Source organism: Schistocerca nitens, chromosome 2 (genome assembly GCF_023898315.1).
Source record: "Schistocerca nitens isolate TAMUIC-IGC-003100 chromosome 2, iqSchNite1.1, whole genome shotgun sequence".
In the NCBI taxonomy this organism is placed as follows: domain Eukaryota; kingdom Metazoa; phylum Arthropoda; class Insecta; order Orthoptera; family Acrididae; genus Schistocerca; species Schistocerca nitens.
In genome coordinates, this window is record NC_064615.1 from 18,736,634 (window position 1) to 18,749,090 (window position 12,457).

General features: G+C 43.7%; 1 protein-coding gene across 1 annotated transcript in view; it reads left to right on the plus strand.

Annotated features, from left to right (window-relative positions):
• The first annotated feature begins 347 nt into the window (after window positions 1-347).
• LOC126237547 (proline-rich protein 2-like) overlaps window positions 348-12,457 on the plus strand; it is a 125,265-nt gene continuing 113,155 nt past the window's right edge. The window contains exon 1 of the mRNA XM_049947733.1: window positions 348-498. Within this exon, the coding sequence (XP_049803690.1) occupies window positions 348-498 (151 nt within the window). The remainder of the gene's footprint in view (window positions 499-12,457) is intronic.

Here is a 12,457-nt window from a genome sequence, read left to right on the forward strand (position 1 = left end):
ATGAAACAGTTCATTCCGAAAGTGTTCAAGGTCAGATTCCAGCCAGAACTGAGTCTGTGATGTTTTGGGGATGTCTCTCCTATCTTGAATTGGGCCCACTCACTGAGGTGACAACTACCATAAATCACCATGTGAATTTAAAAATTATTAATGATAAGATGTTGCCTTTCAGTCAACATCTGTATGATGAGTATGCTGTTGACACCCCAGTTTGTCAAGATGAGAACAGCAGAGTTCATCGGACGGGAAGAATATGTGACTGGTTTTCTGAACGGTCCCCCACCCTATTACATCTTGATTGGTCTGGAAAATTGTCAGACCTGAACCTCACAGAAAATCTGTGTGATATGTCGGAACAGCTGGTAGATCGCCGACATATCCTCAGCAAGTGGACTAACCCTGATGCAGCATATCTGCTCAACCTTGGGGCTTCACTTCCCAACCATCCAAATGGTTATGAAGTCCAGGTGTGGAATTACATGACATTAAATGATGCTTGTAATCACTTATGTAGGGTGACTAATTTTCTGTCTGATGAGGTTATAATTGCTTCAGTTATTGACGGCTGCTACTTATTTTTCACTTTGCAATGACTTGGAACCTTCGGGTAATCAGTAGCATGGAGGCAACTAGATATCTGATTGGCAAAAGTGTGTTACCTTAATAATTGCAAACCTTTCCTGAATCTCGAAAAATGTCATTAATTAATGCATCGTCAAAAATCAAATCATATATTTGAACCAGGATGCTGATGAGCTTAATCAAAGCATTCAAATGAATATCTGTGATCTCTGTGACCCATGATCCTTTTTATGTCTTTCTTTTGTATATGAGTGTTTTTGCTTTGCTCATGTTTTGTTGTGCCATGTGTGTCTCATTTCTTTTTTGTATAGTATGTAGTGCTGAGTAAAGTAGAATGTGCGAGTTTTTCTAATGTAAAGTGATCTTGTAAAGTGTTAAGTAATAAGTCCACCATTGTTTTCCAAATAACAAAATAATTGGTGGATCCACATGCAATAGAAATCTGGATAATTGACGAATCTGACCTTGTAATATCAACCAATACGGCCTTGGTGTACTGGTATTGTGAACAGATGAAAGCACAGAAGAAACTACAGCCGTAATTTTTCCCGAGTGCATGCAGCTCTACTGTATGGTAAAATGATTATGGCATCCTCCTCTTGGGCAAAGTATTTCGGAGGTAAAATAGTACCCACAGGATAGCCGGGTGGGGACTATTCAAGAGGAGACACAAACTGTGTTCAAAGGATCAGAGCGTGGAGTATCGGATTCCTAAATCTGACAGGTATGTTAGAAAATTTAAAAAAGGAAATGGATAGGTTGAAGGTATATATACAGAATGGCGCAAATAAAAGTGTCACGGAGAACGGAGTTCGACGGTACAATGAAACACGGCAGAGGAAAGGAAGTACAATACTAACTTGACTATAGCATGATGTCGAAAGTGACTACCATTCATCTCTTGGCCTTTCTGTGCCCTGGTCAGGCAGTTGCTGAAGGCGGGTCGAGGCTGGACTGTTGGAATTGCTACAGTCTGACCCGAAATATTCTGCTGCAGTTCTTGAAGACTATGAATGTTGTTGCGATACAGCGTAGACCTGAGGGTTCCGCACGCAAAGTAATCACACACTGACCTATCAGGTGACTTGGGTGGCCCGCTAGGGCTGCGACCGGACTGACCTCTGCTAACACTTCGGTCAGGCGTGAAGACTATGTAAATGAGATCCAAAGTGCGGCCGGTGTGTGGGCAGTTGCTCCGTTCTGTTGAAAGCGACTGCAGGTCTTTTCCTCCTCTGTTAATGCTGCCACAGAGTCAAGTCCAATCGAACCCACCTGTCCGGCCCACTTTTATTTTCCTCACACTATAGTGAAGATTATTGAGTTCAGTGGCAGGAGGGAAAAGACTTCCGGTCAAGTGAATGCAGGGTTACACACACTAAGTAAAACAGGAGTAATGCAGGAGTGGCTTTAATAATGGACAAGAAAATAGGAATGTGGGTAAGCTACTTTGAACAGCATAGTAAACATATTATCGTAGCAAAAATAGACACGAATCCCACATCTATAACATTAGTACACGTTCATATGCCAGCTAGCTCCGCAAATGATGAAGACATTGAAGAAATGTGTGATGAGATAAAATAATTTTTTCGGATAGTTAAAGGAGACGGAAATTTAATTTTAATGTGGGGCTTATAACGATATGTTTACGTAATGTGTATACATAAACATACAGTTATAAATGTCCCCGTTCGTAGTCTCTAATTATAATAATATGTTTACTTTTGTGCTGTAACATATAGCTATAATCAGCGGTGGAAACATATTTGCGAACGCCGACCGTGTGCGGCTGTTTCTTGTTGGATCGTCTGATCAGTCGGAAGTTGCATTGCAGAGGAGAGTAAATGCCTATTCAAAATATAATTATTTTGGATAGCTCAACATGAATTTCCTAAGGGACCGTAGTTTATCATGCATTTACCAGTAGAATATGGCGCGGAGAAAATATTTCGCCGCATGCAACTTCCGTCCGAACTCGACGAAAGAATTCGTGACTGTGAACTCTCTATTTGGCAGAAACATATAGAAAATTAAATAATTTCATGAAGAAGTGAGACATAGATTCTATAGTAAATGAATAGTCCATACACCAGTTCCATTTAACTCTGAATTTATGGCAAGTAATAGACGAACTTACACTGCAATGACGGATTTAACATGGATGCCGTTTTGACTGGCACTTCTCTTAATGAAAACAATTCCTTTGACGTTTTCACATACACGTCGCACAATAAATCTACTGCTAGGCACTTTCAGTATTACACATTTACTTTACACTAGAACAATATTAATTTTGACAATAACAATACGGCGGCAAGACATGCGCGTCCGACACAAGTTACAGGAGACAAGAGAAGAATGAGTAACTGTTCATCGAGAATATCTCGTACATCTAAACAAAATGTGTAAAAATGTTCTTCTTCTGTCCGTTTTTCGCGCCGCGGTTTTCAAAGTCAATAACTCACAGCATCTCTGACGGCGCTTCGACAATAAACAAGTTACATCACAGGTCGTTCACCTTTTACATTTTCGCAACATTATTTGCTAACTGTAGCTGTTGCCGAGCGACTGCTCGATTAATGAATGATTTAAAATGATAAGGCAATCACATAATGTTACAGGCTGGAATTCTTTAGTAGGAAAAGGATGAGAAGAAAAATAGTGGGTGAAAGGGGGGGAAGGAATGAAAGAGGAAGTCGCCTGGTAGAGTTTTGCACAGAGCATAATTTAATCATCGCTGACACTTGCTTTAAGAATCATGAACGGAGGTACTACATGGAAGATACCTGCTGATACCGAAAGGTTTCAAACTGATTATATAATGGTCAGTCAGAAATTTCGTAGTCAGATTCTAAATTATAAGACATTTCCAGGTGCAGATGTGGACTCTGACCATAATTTATTGGTTATGAACTGTAGATTAAAATTGAAGAACTGCAAAAAGGTAGGAAATTAAGGGTTTGGGACCAGGGTAAGTTGAAAGAACTAGAAACTTCCTGGGAGATTAAAACTGGGTTCCGGACCGAGACTCGTGCTCGGGACCTTTGCCTTTCGCGGTAAGTGCTCTGCCTAGTTTTATTCCCTTCTTTGATTTCGTTTCGTTCGTTGCATTTGTTCGAGGTGTACGTCCCGTGACATCTGTTCAAATTCACCGCTGATCAAGTCAGTCAGGTGTTTTTTTTTTTTTTTCTTTTTTCCACGCTGAGCTACCGTGCCAGCACTAACTGAGCTACCCAAGTATGACTCACGACCCCCTCTTCACAGCTTTAGCTCCGCCAGTATCTCTGACACTCCAAACCTCATATAAGCTCTCCCGCGATACTTGTAGAACATCCCTCAGTCTATGGCTAAGCCATGTCCACGCAATATCCTTTCTTCCAGGAGTGCTAGTTCTGCAAGTTTCCCAGGTCAGCTTCTTTGAGGTCTGGAAGATAGGAGATGACGAGGTACTGACGGGAGTAAAGTTGTGAGGACAGGTTGGTGCTTTGGTAGCTCAGTTGGTAGGGAGCTTGTCCGCGAAAGGCAAAGGTTTCGAGTCGGAGTCTCGATGCGGAACACGATTTCAATCTGCCAGGAAGTTTCATGTATGTTCTCACTATGCTGCAGAGAGAAAATTTGATTCTGAAAGAACTAGAGATTGTTGACAGTTAGACAACGGTTGACTAGAATAGGGGAAAGGAATACAGAAGAAGACGAATGGGTGACATTAAAAAATGAACTACTGAAGACACTTGAGGACTAAATAGGTAGAAAGACAAGACCTTGTGGAAATCCTTAAATAATACAGGAGATATTGAATTTATTCGATGGAAGAAGACAACGTAATGCAACAAATGAACCAAGGGAAATGGGATACAAACGTCTAAAAATGAGATTGACAGGATGTGCAAAGTATCTAACCAGGAATGGTTGGAGGAAAAATGTAAGGACTTCGAAGCATATTTCACTAGTGGAATAATAGATACTACCTGTAGGAAAATGAAAGAGTGCTTTGGAGAAAAGGGAGGAAGAAACTGAATGAATATCAAATGCTGAGTTATTTAATCCGAAATCCGAAGGCAGTATTATAGAAATGGACGAGGACGTAGATGAAAATGAGATGGAAGGTATGATACTGCGACAGAATTGAAAGACCTGGCCGACATTCATCAGAACTTCTGATAGCCTTGGAAGAGACGGTAGTGACAAAACTCTTCCGTCTGATGTGCAAGATGTATGAGACAGGCGAAATACCCACGGGGGGGTGAGGGAGGGGGGGGGGAATATAATACTTCCAATTCCAAAGAAAGCAGTTGCTGACAGGTGTGCAAGTTACCGAAATATCAGTTTAATAAGCCTTGGTTGCAAAATTCTAACAGTAATTCTTTACAGAAGAATGGGAAAACTGGTAGAAGCCGAATTTGAAGAAGATTATTTTTGATTCGGAAGAAATATAGGAACACACGAGGCAATACTGACCCTACGAATTACGTTAGAAGATAGGTAAATGATAGGCAAACTTATGTTTATTGCGTTTGTACTCGTAGAGAAAGCTTTTGCCAATGTTGACTGGAATACTCTATTTGAAATTATGAGGGCAGCGGGGCTAAAATACAGGTAGCGAAACCCTATTTACAACTTGTACAGAAAACAGACGGCAGTTATAAGAGTAGAGGGGCAGAAAGGGAAGCACTGGTTGAGAATGGATTTAGTGTTGTAGCCTATCCCCAAAGTTATTTAATCTGTACGTTGAACAAGCAGTAAAATAAAACAAAGAAAGACTTGTGGAAGAAATTAAAGTTCACGGGGAAGAAATAAAAACTTTGAGGTTTACCGATGATATTGCAGTTCTGTCATGGACAACAAGGGACTTGGAAGAGCAGTTGAACGGAATGGACAGTGTCTTGAAACGAGGATATAAGACGAACAGCAACAAAAGCAAAACAAGTGTAATGGTATGTAGTCGATTTACATCAGGTGATGCTGAGGAAATTAGATTAGGAAACGAGACACTTAAAGCAGTAGATGGTTTGTGGTATTGGGACAAAATAAGTGATGATGGCCGAAGTAGAGAGGATATAAAATGTAGACTGGCAATGGCAACAAAAGTGTTTCCGAGGACGAGCAATTTGTTGGCATCTAATATAGATTTAAATGTTTGGAAGTCCTTTCCAAAAATATTTGTCTGGAGTGTAGCCGCTTATGGAAGTGAAACACCGATTATCAACAGTTTAGACAAGAGGGTAATAGAAGCTATTGAAATGTGGTGGTACAGAAGAGTGCTGCAGCTTAAATTGGCAAATCATAAAAGGAGAAGGTATAGAATAGAATTGAGGAGACAGGTAATTTGTGGCGCAACGGCTGAGAAAAGTGATAGGTTAATATGACGCATTCTGAGACATCAAGAGAACAGAAATTTAGTACTAGAAGAAAGTGTTCAGGGTAAAAATCATAGGGGGAGACCACTAGATGAATACGGTAAGCAGATTCAGGAGGATGTAGCATGCAGTAGTTACTCAGAGATGAAAAGGCTCGCGCAGACTAGAGTAGCATGAAGAGCCGCATCAAACCAGTCCTCAGACTGAAGATCACAACAACATCCACAACAACATGACCTAGTTCAATAGTTTTCTATAAACATAAAAAAATTGTTCAAATGTCTCTTAGCACTATTGGACTGAGGTCATCAGTCACCTAGAACTTAGAACTACTTAAACCTAACTAACCTAAGGACATCACACACATCCGTGCCCGAGGCAGGATTCGAACCTGCGAGTGTAGCGGTCGCGCGGTTTCAGACTGAAGCGCCTAGAACCGCTCGGCCGCAACGGCCGGCTATAAACACAAAAAAGCGCAATTTTGCATTATAGAATGTAATTTTTAACATTTATTAGTGAGCCATGGCTGGCTCATGCTACGCGCTGAATTAAACGTTCGTTGCGATTCTGTGTTTAGTCACCCGCGGTTATTGCGATTATGCTGTTATCCTCTCATTCCGTGGGTGGCAGCAGCGGTGTGTATCGATATTCGCACCTTGGACTATCTTGGCTCATCGACCCTGGACACGAAAGCTGAGTTTCGATTTAATTTACCAGCAAGTCAAGACTGTTCACATTGTGTCGTTTGGAGTTCGCTGTCGGCTGTTGGGATATTCCCGCGAGCAACAACATGGTTTTCAAGTTGGAAAATTCTAGCCACCCTCCGATGGAGTTTCAGTGTATTTGATTAATGGAATTGAAGTGCACCAGCGGAATCTTCTGCCTTGTGGTCGTTAACGTTCCGGTTAGCTGCCCTGGCCGTTGATGTAAGTTTCAGGCAGTGTAGTTTCCTCATCGTGTTGTTGCTGTCCAGCGCGGTGAGTAGTATGACAGCTCCATGTATGAATGGTCGTGGGCACCAATATCTTCTACGTTGTTCCGTTGAACTCCCTGTCGTGCCCTGGTCGGGTGAAGTGGAAGTTATCTTGTCGGAGGGTCCGTTGACTGTCGGTCGGTTGGGTTGTCGTCGGATCGAGAATGGTTGGCCCGACTGCCTGTCTCACCTCAGCCAGCGTTAGTGTTTGAATTCCAGGCCGACCCTCGAACATCTGAGCACCCTTGAGTGCACTGCCTTTTTTTTTTAAATTTGTTAGTGTTGTTTGTACTTGAATGAATTTTATCCATAGTGGATGCTGTCGAACTCTGTTTGTTTGTACTTGTATGGCTTCTAGCCGATTTTTTTTAAAAAAATGGTTCAAATGGCTCTGAGCACTATGGGACTTAACATCTATGGTCATCAGTCCCCTAGAACTTAGAACTACTTAAACCTAACTAACCTAAGGACAGCACACAACACCCAGCCATCACGAGGCAGAGAAAATCCCTGACCCCGCCGGGAATCGAACCCGGGAACCCGGGCGTGGGAAGCGAGAACGCTACCGCACGACCACGAGATGCGGGCTTTTAAAAATTAAGGTTACTTTGCCCTTAAGGCATAAGATTCTTTAGGCCTTCAGCCTAATTTAAAGAACTGTTTCACGTAAGACCTTTGGCATTTTAAAGGTTTTAATGTTGTTGAATTTTAAGTGTTGGGCCTTCAGCCGATTTTGAGTTTGAGTTGTTTTGCTCTTAAGGCCTTCAGCGTAGTTCAAAGAACTGTTTCACGTAAGGCCTTTGGCATTTAAAAAAATTTTAATGTTGATGAATTTTAAGCGTTGGGCCTTCAGCCTAAATGAAAGAACTGTTTCAATTAAAGCCTTTGGTATTTAAAAATATTAATGTTATGGAGTATTAAGTGTTAGACCTTCAGCGGTTTTGAATTTAACCTGCTTACTCTTGAAGTGTCTGATTCTTTGGGCCTTCAGCCTAACTAAGGAACTGTTTTAAGATCTGGCTTTGGCTTATAAATTTCTCTTTTGTTTAATGCTGTTTAGCTTTAAGTGTTGGGCTTTCAGCCGATTTTGATTTCAAATTGTTTGCTGTGAAAATCTCAGGTTCTTTAGGCCTTCAGCCTAAATAAACTTCTGTTGTAAGATAAGGCTTGCCTTTTAAATTTCTGATTATGCTTGCGTTTTAAGTTATTGGCCTTCAGCCGTTTTTAAATTAAAGTGGCTTTCAGCCAGTAATTAAGTCCCAAGATTAAAGCTGTGTGTTTAAAAACATGTTTGGCGGGCTCTGGTAATGTTTGATCAAATAATAATGTTATATGTTCGAGTGTAAGTGACAGCACCTTATTTTGGCCCCTTTCCACAATTTAAACTACCTTTAGTGCCCTGCGGGTTAAGCTGGACGTATCAGTTAGGATTGTTTGGTGGGGAGGGGGGGGGGGCGAGTCTATTGCATCAATGTCCTTAGTTTTCTTTTCGCTCTACTGTATTCAATTACAGCGTTTACTGGACAAGCCCGTGATTCAGTAACACATGCTAATGTTAGGAAAGAGAAATGCAACAGTTTAGGGAGTGGGACTAAAATACTGCCTTTTCCAGCAAGGCTGAAGATGCGATCGTCGAGTTTCATTACCAGAAGCTGCTGCTCTTAAAAAAGAGCCATCCTAAACGACTGACTCGCAAGTATTCGCGCGGCGACCGTCTGGATTTCTCCGCGGGGCGACTATATCAGGATAACATTTCTTCTTGCGTCCGCAGTTTGCGAACGTGCGGTCCTTTTATAGTCCAATAAAACTGCCTAAACGCCGGGCGGCTAGGCTGCGCCATTTCCACGGCGCACCCGGCGGCAGCAGCAGCGGCTGCGGCTGTGGATGGTTTTTCGGGACGCGGGCGGACGTCAGCTGTTTGCGGCCGTCACGAGCAATAACCGCGCACCGGACAAATTACTTATGCAGATGCGGCGCACCCACTGCGCAGGCGCAAGCCCGGGCGCCCGCCGCTTGCTTTATTAATATAGTTGTCGCGGCGCTCATGTTTATTCTGCCGGAGGGAAGGAGTGGCGGTGTGGGGGGCGAGCAGAAGTACTCGTTGCAGGAGCTGCGCTTTAGCCCAGAGGTCCCCGCGTAAAGTTGTTGCGGATGATGCTGGGTGAAATTATAGCTGTAACTGGAACGGTTAGCTGAGCTTTAGTGGGCTACAAACTTTAAATCTGTTAAAAGGCGTTCATAATGAAGTGTGCAGCAGCAGCAACGATCAACACATATTTAGGACGTATCTCACGTAAGAAAATCAGCTTGTACTTTTTTACCACTATATCCGGTAAACCACGAGTGAAGAGTAACTGGCAGATTCCATAATCCGAGATTACCAGAAAATACTTGACGCAGTGTCACTCTGCAGACTGTTACTCAGGTGTGTGGGTGGCTTGAAGATTTTTTAAGTAACAGAACCCAATAGGTTGCCCTGAACGACGAATGTTCATGGAGACAAAAAGCATCGTAGGGAGTGCCCCAGGGAACTCTCATAGCACCGTTCTTGTTCTCTACGTGCGAAAACTATCTGACGGATAGAGGGAGGGGAAAACTGCGACTGTTTGCTGATAATCAGTAGCGTTCGGGCTAGTGTCGTCGTTGATTGACTCAAGGACGATATAAGATGAATTTGCGACCTAACTTCCCAAAGATGTTCGGGCTCACATGCGGTTCCCCTTCGTCGGAATGTCTTGGCTCAAACTCGTCTAGGGGTTCAACCGCACGTGTCGCATTACACGCCCTAAATTAGACACTTGTGACCCTTTGGTTAAATTTGTTGGCAGATGCCAAGTTTGCGAAATACAAAGGTAATATAACATACACTCCTGGAAATTGAAATAAGAACACCGTGAATTCATTGTCCCAGGAAGGGGAAACTTTATTGACACATTCCTGGGGTCAGGTACATCACATGATCACACTGACAGAACCACAGGCACATAGACACAGGCAACAGAGCATGCACAATGTCGGCACTAGTACAGTGTATATCCAACTTTCGCAGCAATGCAGGCTGCTATTCTCCCATGGAGACGATCGTAGAGATGCTGGATGTAGTCCTGTGGAACGGCTTGCCATGCCATTTCCACCTGGCGCCTCAGTTGGACCAGCGTTCGTGCTGGACGTGCAGACCGCGTGAGACGACGCTTCATCCAGTCCCAAACATGCTCAATGGGGGACAGATCCGGAGATCTTGCTGGCCAGGGTAGTTGACTTACACCTTCTAGAGCACGTTGCGTGGCACGGGATACATGCGGACGTGCATTGTCCTGTTGGAACAGCAAGTTCCCTTGCCGGTCTAGGAATGGTAGAACGATGGGTTCGATGACGGTTTGGATGTACCGTGCGCTATTCAGTGTCCCCTCGACGATCACCAGTGGTGTACGGCCAGTGTAGGAGATCGCTCCCCACACCATGATGCCGGGTGTTGGCCCTGTGTGCCTCGGTCGTATGCAGTCCTGATTGTGGTGCTCACCTGCACGGCGCCAAACACGCATACGACCATCATTGGCACCAAGGCAGAAGCGACTCTCATCGCTGAAGACGACACGTCTCCATTCGTGCCTCCATTCACGCCTGTCGCGACACCACTGGAGGCGGGCTGCACGATGTTGGGGCGTGAGCGGAAGACGGCCTGACGGTGTGCGGGACCGTAGCCCAGCTTCATGGAGACGGTTGCGAATGGTCCTCGCCGATACCCCAGGAACAACAGTGTCCCTAATTTGCTGGGAAGTGGCGGTGCGGTCCCCTACGGCACTGCGTAGGATCCTACGGTCTTGGCGTGCATCCGTGCGTCGCTGCGGTCCGGTCCCAGGTCGACGGGCACGTGCACCTTCCGCCGACCACTGGCGACAACATCGATGTACTGTGGAGACCTCACGCCCCACGTGTTGAGCAATTCGGCGGTACGTCCACCCGGCCTCCCGCATGTCCACTATACGCCCTCGCTCAAAGTCCGTCAACTGCACATACGGTTCACGTCCACGCTGTCGCGGCATGCTACCAGTGTTAAAGACTGCGATGGAGCTCCGTATGCCACGGCAAACTGGCTGACACTGACGGCGGCGGTGCACAAATGCTGCGCAGCTAGCGCCATTCGACGGCCAACACCGCGGTTCCTGGTGTGTCCGCTGTGCCGTGCGTGTGATCATTGCTTGTACAGCCCTCTCGCAGTGTCCGGAGCAAGTATGGTGGGTCTGACACACCGGTGTCAATGTGTTCTTTTTTTCCATTTCCAGGAGTGTATAATAACAGTAATAATAATAACGGGAACTAAATTAAAAACCCATAAATGTTGTAGGCCACACAGTTGCGATTTGGTTACAATAATGTTTATTCAGAAAGCAAACTAATAGCGAAACTGGTCGTATTTAGAATTAATATTACACTCAAGCGCGTATCTATTCGACCCAGTTCGATCATTCATAATCTCATCGCGAAATACAATATTCCACCTCGTCATCTTTGCGAGAAGTTAGTTTCATACCAGGCTCGCGGCTGCTCACCGCTCAGAGACTAAGTCCCGCGATACCATACAACGCGAAATTATCTTTTTAATTTCCTAGCTACCTAAAGATCGACTGTCCGCTTTCGCGTCTCCATCCGAACGGTACCCTTTGGTGTCTCCACCCGAACTGTCCGCTTTCGCGTCCGCAACAGCACAGTACCCTTTGGTGTCTAGACCGCCATAGTCTGGAACTGCGTGGCCGCTACGATCGCAGGTTCGAATCCTGCCTCGGGCATGGGTGTGTGTGATGTCCTTAGCTTAGTTAGGTTTAAGTAGTTGTAAGTTCTAGGGGACTGATGACCTCAGAAGTTACGTACCATACTGCTCAGAGCCATTTGAACCATTTTTGTCTAGACTAGAACTGCCCTCCGCCCGTCTCCGACCGTATTTCACGCGCTCAGAACATCTTCGCTCAACTGACTAGCACTGTTCCCTTTCCTGAAACCGTCAATTTGATTGGCTATAGCTTATTCTACATTACATTTTAACATATTTAAATAATCAAAGCTTGACCATTTTCACGTTCTAAGTAAAGTAACAGTAATATCCATTACATAATAAACGTTAAGTTCTTTTACCTAAAATCAATACAATTTCCTTCTTAACTTTGAATGTCACAGCAAGTAGCCTAGCATCAATGTGCTTTGTGATAAATAAATACAGAATAAAAGTAACTATTATGTACTAAACTTTACAAGAAATATTCTATTACCTAATGATTCAATAAGGTGTTAAGCTGTCATGGTTCAATGTGTTTTGTGAAGAGGAAATGATCTGATGCTTAACTGTAAATACTGATAATTTAAATTTACTACATCTTTTACACAAATAAAGTTACACGATTGATATTTACAAAGTTTGTCATTTTAATGATGTGCTTCTATATGAAATGTCGATTGTTAACATCGACCAAGTGTTTCAGATTTTAACTTTCAGGACTTTGTTACAAAACTTGTTAATTTCACTTTAACAGTAAATCCTAAACTATTATAG